The sequence below is a fragment of the Populus trichocarpa genome, chromosome 7 (genome assembly GCF_000002775.5).
Source record: "Populus trichocarpa isolate Nisqually-1 chromosome 7, P.trichocarpa_v4.1, whole genome shotgun sequence".
Taxonomy (NCBI): Eukaryota; Viridiplantae; Streptophyta; class Magnoliopsida; order Malpighiales; family Salicaceae; genus Populus; species Populus trichocarpa.
The window spans coordinates 4924165-4932423 of NC_037291.2; the positions used below are offsets into that span (position 1 = coordinate 4924165).

At 32.3% G+C, this 8259-nt stretch overlaps 1 protein-coding gene across 2 annotated transcripts; it reads left to right on the top strand.

Moving 5' to 3' along the window:
• Positions 1–2761: 2761 nt before the first annotated feature.
• Positions 2762–6274, top strand: LOC18101156 (metal transporter Nramp3). Of its 2 annotated transcripts, XM_024605007.2 has the most exons (5): positions 2762–3391; positions 3973–4109; positions 4236–4888; positions 5640–5741; positions 5836–6274. In XM_024605007.2, exons 1-5 carry the CDS (start codon positions 2871–2873, stop codon positions 5923–5925), a joined length of 1503 nt encoding a protein of 500 aa, XP_024460775.1. In that variant the 5' UTR covers positions 2762–2870; the 3' UTR covers positions 5926–6274. The 2 variants fall into 2 exon arrangements, with proteins under 2 accessions (XP_024460775.1, XP_006380670.1); XM_006380608.3 differs by having other exon boundaries at positions 5640–6274.
• The last annotated feature ends 1985 nt before the right edge of the window (positions 6275–8259 follow it).

Below are 8259 nucleotides of genomic sequence, written 5' to 3' on the forward strand. Positions count from 1 at the left end.
GGCCGAATGTTCAACAGGCTCTAAGAACGAGGTTGAATTTGAGTACGACTTATCATCCTCAGACTGATGGACAATCTGAGAGAACAATTCATGTATTGGAAGATTTATTGATGGCTTGTATATTGGAGATTGGTAGTAATTGGGAAGATCACCTACCCCTGGTAGAATTCACATATAACAACAACAACTAGGCTACAATGGGAATGACTCCCTATGAAGCTTTATATGGTAGAAGATGTTGAACACTCGAATGCTGGGAAGAAGTGGGAGATAGAAAACTGTTAGGGCTAGAGTTGATACCTCAAAAAAGATAAAGACCATAAAGAAAGGATATAGGTGGCTCAAGATAGGCAAAAGAGCTATACATATAACAGAAGAAGAACTCTTGAATTCAATGTTAGGGATAATGTTTTTTTAAAGGTCGCCTCGTGGAAACATATATTAAGATTTAACATAAAAGAAAAATTAGCGCCAAGATACATCGAACCTTTTGAAATCACCTAAAGGGTTGGATATATGGCTTACAAATTGGCTTTGCCTTCACATATGGCTAAGATCCATGACGTGTTTCATGTCTCCCTAATAAGAAAGGCCGAAGTGGATCTACCTTGGATTTTGCCACAAATTCCTCTGGAAATCGATGAAGATTTGACATTTGAGTTAAGGTTGGAGAAAGTGTTAGACCACAGTGAGAAGGAACTTAGAAGCAAGAGGATTCTGATGATAAAAATATTATGGAGAAACTCCCAAATCAAAAGGTGACTTAGAAAAAAGAATCATAAATGAAGAATAAATAGCCCAAATTATTTATGGATTAATATACGAGGCTCAAATTTTGAGGAAAAATTTTTCTTTTAGGAGGGGAGAATGTAAAAAGCCAGTTAAAAACTTATCTTGAGCAAAAAAAAAAAAAAAAACTTATTTAACTATGAATGATGTAATTCAATGAAGTTGTCTTCGTTAACTTGATTTATAGTCTTGTTGTATACTTATTTAACCATATTTATTTTCTAAAAGAAAATGATTTATGTGATGGACTAATTAGATTTAAATATTTGTTCCATGTAATATCAAAATATTAATTCTACAAAAAAAAAATGGAAAGCTAATACTATGATTGAGTTATGAAAGTCTTGTATGATAAGACATGCATTGTTAATGATGTTGCAGGTTAAGAAATTATTGAGCCGATGACTTAGTATTGATAATACAAAGGAGACTCAACTGAATTTTATTTTTTAAAAAAAAATTGCACCGTTTCAAAATTAGTAATTTCGAATAAATGATCATAAAATTGTGACTTAAATTTTTGGGATGTTTCAATACGTGTTAGGGGGCGGGTGCCCTTTGGGTGGTGCGTGTGACACTATCTGATGGCCAAACCTGTCCTTTCTCCATGTCCTTGGAAGCGCCACTGCGTCCTCTTCCTCCTGGTGCGGAGCGTGATGGCGGATGATGGACGGTTTGTCACTGATGATCATTTCTTGTTTTCTTTCTTTTTCTCTTTCTTTACCAGAGAAAGTGCATGTTCGTCCTCTTTTCTTTTTGTTTTTCAATTTCAATTCTTATGTTTTTTATTGCTTATTTTCATCTTTGGCCCTTTAAGAAAAGTTTTTTATGTTTTCAATTTAGTCCTTAAATTACAATTTGTCATATATTTTTTTTTTCTATTCGCTCCTTATTCTTTTGATTTTTGATTTTTTTTCCTTAGCTCTTTCATTAAAGTTTTATTGGTTTTCAATTTCATCATTCAATCAAAGTTTATGTTTTTTTTTTCAATTTAGCCCTCATTCTTTTGATTTTTTTTTCCTTTTGTTATAGTTTTTTTCTTTTCAATTTAACCCTCCAATTTAAATTTTTTTGATGCTCTCTAATTTATTTATTTTATTTTGATTTTCACCATCTTTCTTTTAATTACATTTTTTTTTTTGTGATTGAGCTTTTTCTTGGTTTCATCCTTCGACATCTAATTTGTTTGTGATTGAGTTTTGTGAATTTTTTTATTTGTCGTGTTTCCGATCTAATGACATAGAACACAATTTTTAAGGGCTAATATGATTAGGGATCATATTTTTTCTTATTTTCTTTTATGATTTTATCATTCTACATTATTTTTTTATAAAAAAATAATTTTATGGTTATCTTCAATGTCTTTTCTATCGGTTTATGTAGTCTCATGACTTAGATTACAAGTTTTGTAGGCCTTTTTTATAGAAATTTTAAGAAAAAAATTGTTTTATTTCGTATTTAATTTTTAAAGAATATTTTTAATTTTATACAGATAAGTTTTATTTTATATAAAAAATAGTTATTTTGAAATGATATTTCTCATATGTTCGGCTTTGCATGATATTTTTTTCTTTTCTTTTATTTACTCAGTTTCATATATGTTTCTATTATTATTATATTTTATTGATTTTAATAAGTAAATTCAGTAAACACGAGTAAATATCTTATTTTATAAGATAAAATATTTTAATCTATATCTATTTTTTAAATTTTTATTTTTTTTAGTTATTATTAATGATGTGTTTTTATTTATATAGATAATTATTGATTTATTTAATTAATATTTGGATAACTTTTTTAATTTATACTTTAAATTTTTTTATGTAAAAATATATATCAAAATTGCCTATATGTTTAGATTTTTTTATATATATATTAATATAAAAAAATTTAAAAATAAAAAAAATATTATTTTAATATTTTTGCAAATAAAAATTACCGAAAAACAACTAATACCAACTATCCAACAATCTCTATGCGTCTCTCTTCCTTCGCCAACCTCGAAAAAAGGAAAATAAACAAAAAGGACACAAATTATCTTAAATCAGACATTAACAGTAGACCTTCTAACTCAAAAACCAATGCCTTCACCAGAAGAAGACCCACAACCTTTATTAAAAGACCAAGAAGAAACAGCTTATGATTCTGACGGGAAAGTCCTTTCATTTGGGATTGATTATGACACAGAAAGCGGTGGCTCAACGGTGGTGCCATCATTTTCATGGAGAAAATTATGGTTGTTCACTGGTCCTGGGTTTTTAATGTGCATTGCTTTTTTGGACCCTGGCAATTTGGAAGGGGATCTTCAGGCTGGTGCAATTGCAGGGTATTCTTTGCTTTGGCTTCTCTTATGGGCTACTGCTATGGGTTTGTTGGTGCAGTTGCTGTCAGCAAGGCTTGGAGTGGCTACAGGAAGGCATTTGGCTGAGCTATGTAGAGAAGAGTATCCAACTTGGGCTCGAATGATTTTGTGGATTATGGCTGAGTTGGCTTTGATTGGTGCTGATATACAAGAAGTTATTGGGAGTGCTATTGCTATTCAGATTTTGAGTAATGGGGTTTTGCCTTTGTGGGCTGGTGTTATTATTACTGCTTCCGATTGGTAATTCTTCTTCTTTTTTTAATATCATTTCGTTTGAATTGGTTTTCGGTCATTTCTTTTTTGGTTTTTGTGTTCTGTTTTTTTTAAAAGTGATTCTGTCCATCAAGCTGATGACTTTTTTATTTGGAGTTTCTATTTCTTTTTGTATTCTTTGGTTTTTGAGTTTGACCGTTAGATTTAATCCATTTTTGTGATCTGAAGTTTCAGGCTTTGTTGTCTTTCTGCAAATGTTTTTGGATTTTTGTCTATTCTATTTTTTCGACTTTTTAAGTTGAAGGGTTCAACTTTTCAAGTACTAAATCTGTGATTTTTCATCGATTAGAGATTGTTGTTAGAGAAGTATATCATATAAGCCACCAGTAAATTAAGAGGACAAGTAATTGATCGACTACTGGTGTGGCCTGGAGTTGGATATATGTAAAATCGCTGTGTATGCCATAGATTGATTCCAGGAGACTGGAGAAAGAATCCCCCTCTTGTTTTTCCCCTATTCACAACAATCAAGCAGAATATGTGTTAATTTGCTTGTAGAAAAGCTCAGTTCATTATGGTGATGCAGTCCATTTCTTGAGTCAATACAGCTTTATCTTCCTATTTCTTGAGAACTACGGTGTGAGGAAATTGGAGGCTGCTTTTGGGATTCTCATTGGAATAATGGCAGTGACATTTGCGTGGATGTTTGCTGATGCAAAACCCAGTGCCCCCGAACTTTTTCTGGGTGAGTAATGTCTTGCCTGGCAAAAATTTCAATTTACAAGCTCCAGTTTCTCTTGTTTCTCTTCATTTGTCCGACTATAGTACTGCTTTGTATCTAGGATACAGTTAATTGGATTCTCTATTACAGGCATCTTAATTCCAAAACTTAGCTCCAAAACAATAAAACAGGCTGTTGGAGTTGTGGGTTGCATTATCATGCCTCACAATGTGTTCTTGCATTCTGCTCTTGTACAGTCAAGGGAGATCGACCACAATAAGAAAGGCCAGGTTCAAGAAGCTCTCAGATACTACTCCATAGAGTCAACTGCTGCCCTTGCAATATCATTCATGATCAATTTGTTTGTGACGACCATTTTTGCTAAAGGTTTCCACGGGACAGAACTGGCCAATAGTATTGGCCTTGTAAATGCAGGGCAATATCTTCAAGATAAATACGGGGGTGGATTTTTCCCAATTTTATACATCTGGGGTATTGGGTTATTAGCAGCTGGCCAAAGTAGCACCATTACTGGCACTTATGCAGGGCAGTTTATCATGGGAGGTTTCCTGAACTTGGGGTTAAAGAAATGGCTGAGGGCATTGATTACTCGAAGCTGTGCTATCATCCCAACTATAATTGTTGCACTTGTTTTTGATACTTCTGAAGACTCACTAGATGTTCTGAATGAATGGCTAAATATGCTTCAGTCTATTCAGATTCCTTTTGCACTCATCCCTCTTCTTTGCTTGGTCTCTAAGGAGCAAATCATGGGCACTTTCACAGTTGGCCCCATTCTTAAGGTATGTTGACTAGTCTCTGTAACTCTGTTGTCCAATGTTTCTGTCATTAAACTCAAGGTAACCCATTAAATTGGTGACAGTAGATTGAATCAAGGAAGCAATTGCCATTTTCAATTTGTTTGGAAGTTCGTGTAACCATATCTTGTGACTTGTGTAGTTCTCTGAGAGTACAATTTACCATAAAGTGAAAATCTTGCGACATTGTGTGTTTTTGAAATTGATGTTTGAAATGTCTGATAGATAAACTCCAGGCAACCAAGAAAAAATGATTTATTACAAATCTTTTACATGTCATTGAATTAGCTTTACTGTGAGTGAAAAGATGCTTATAATCATGGTTGATGTTGTTAAATGACTGCTCTCTAAGGGAAAATAGTTTTGTGCATGCCTAGAATTGAGAATCACGTCTAGCACTGAGAGTCATGTCGGTGTTTACTGCTGAGGTTTTTCTGTATCTGGACCTTTTGCCCTGAGCATCACTTAGGTGCATGCAACTCACATAGACTGTTGCATCAACCATGTTACACCAGTGACCCTTACTAGTGATCATACCTTGTCAACTATATATCATTAAATAGTTTGTTCATGAGGATGGTGAAAAAATATGGATTTCTACCTTCATTTATGTCACACACTTGCAATCATATCCTGCTGTTAAGTAGTGGTTCTTGTTACTGAGTGGTCTATTTTCTGTCACCTATTTATTACAAAGAAGTGATGCATTATTTGAACCTTTTCACCCCTTTTTCAGATGGTTTCTTGGCTTGTAGCTGCCTTGGTGATGCTAATCAATGGTTACCTTTTGCTTGACTTTTTCTCCAATGAAGTAACTGGAGTAGTGTTTACCACTGTGGTATGCGCTTTTACAGGAGCATATGTTACGTTTATAATTTATCTCATTTCTAGGGAAGTTACCATTTCCACTTGGTACTGTCCCACCTAAACAGATACAATATGATTATCAAACTTCGACTGCAAGATATTTGAAGCATGCAGTTTCTGTTGCCAGCGATCCATTATATGGCTGCCAAATTTGAGATGCAGAGGAATAACTTCACCCGTTTAAGGAGTGTACATCTTTCCAGGCTAGCTGTGTACAAAATATACTCAAAGCCACTCGTAGTATTTTGGTGCTGTTGGAAAAAAGAAGAAAAAAAACAAGGTGGTTCCTTTTGTATTATAGATCTTGTCCATTATTTTTGTTCTATACAGAGGACTGGAAGAACAGGCCTGCTAACAGAGAGAGCTTTTCAAACTAAACGGGGGGGATAACATCAAAGTTTTGTCACTGTAATTCAATTTGTACTCAAACCAGAGCAGCTTGAATTGCTACGCGATGACATCAGATCTCTAGTGCATTTTTGGTATTTGATTTTTATTTATCAACTCCTACATCCTCCTTGCCCCATTACCTTTTCTCCATTGAAATGCTAGAACATACAGATGATAGATGCATGTTGCTTGTGGAAAGAAAGCAAAGCATGTGCAAAGATGCTACCTCTTTGTAGTAATCAAGTGTAGGCAATCCTGGTATTAGTATCGGAGAACTGCTGCCCTATTTTGAGGTAAGAAGGGTAGCTCTGGATACATGGGTTGCTGCTACTTCATAGACTGTTTATTTCACTATAAGTAAAACTTTACTTAATTTAATTAAAATAACTTCCTCTAATAATGTAATTATAACAACTTGTGACTGTGATGGAAAGTAATACTTCACTTGCATAGGCTTTACAGACTCTTTTTTAAATATAAAAAAATAGATGGTAAATTGGAAACACAATCAATAAATTCTTATTTTTGTTTTAAAAATTAATAATTTTTTTAATTCATAAAAGACCCAAATTTCAAGTTTGATTTGGCAAACAAATTACTAAAACATTTGGATTTGGATTTTGTCATGGAGCTTCCCTGTTCATGAACAGTGAGGCTTTGTTTTTTTTCAATTTTCCATCTTTTTTTTAGGCTCTGTTTGTTTGCAAAAAAGTAGTTTTCTTTTGGAAAGTGAATTCCGGGAAAGTGAATTTCGGGAAAGTATTTTTTGATATTTGATAATGTAATGGAAAATGAACTGGAAAACACTTTCCAGTGTTTGATTATGTTATGGAAAATAAACTGGAAAATAATTTATTAATGAATTAATTTTTTTTTCAAATTTATCTAATATATGAAAAATATTTAATATAAATATTTAATCTATTAATTTTATAAAATATAACTATATATGTCATATAATATTATAGAGATATAACCTTGTGAAATTTTTCATAAATAAAACCTATTAATTTTTTTTTTCAATTTTAAAAGCTTCAAATATGTTTTTTTTTCATATGAAGAAAGCCAAATTAGTTTATAGTAAGAGTTAGATATTTGGGTTTTTTTTTTGGATGAAATTTTTTTTAAAAGATAAATAAATACAAAAATATTTTGATGGGTTTTTTGGATAAAGATTTTTTTTTACGGGTATAGGCAATTATCTCTTTAATATATATCAAATAAGCATCAAGAAATAAATATAAATATCTAACATCAAACATAGTCATGCATAAATATTAAGTTTTGATGTCATATACATACATATTAGTTCAAATTAACAAAAATAAACATGCTAGACCGAATTAAACAAGTAAACATACTTGTCAAATAACAAACATATAGTTTCTTATCATAGTCAAATCATCTTAGCAAGCAGGCCTTGGTTCACAAAATTCTTAACCCAAATTTTTCTCAAATTAGCATTTTTTGTCATAAATGCTTTTGCCAACATTTTATTTTGGACCAAGTGATCAAATGCTTCCCCAAGAGTGATCTCATCAAAGCCTTCAATTTTCATCACTTTCGTATACAGCGCATTAACATCAAGTTGATTTTTGCTGAGGCTTTGAATTGCAAGTGCTACATCTCTAATCTGTTTAGACAACTTTTCAACACCATCATCTTCATACATGCGATTTCTCTTCCTATGTTGCCTCTTTTGTGTACTAGAGGAAGATGTCTCTTTTCCCTTAGAAGTTTCTTCATATTCCCCTTCATTTTCAATTGAAATTGATTGCTCTTCAGTGTTCTCTTCCAAGTTGACATCAACATATGATTTGATATAATTTCCGGTTGCCATGTCTTTTCCAACAACAATTATCATTGCCTCGTACATATCAAGTTTTTTGTTGAGATACTTGTCATGATTGGGATGTGTCTGTTCATAAAGTTTAAAATATGCAATTTTTTAGTTCATTGTATAACATTTTAGAAACAAAAGTAAATATAAAAATTACAAAGAGTATAATATTTATCATACATTTACTTCTTCATCATATACATCTTTCGAAACTGTAATCATCTTCAAACAATCATCCCAGCCAAAGCCACTTTTATTT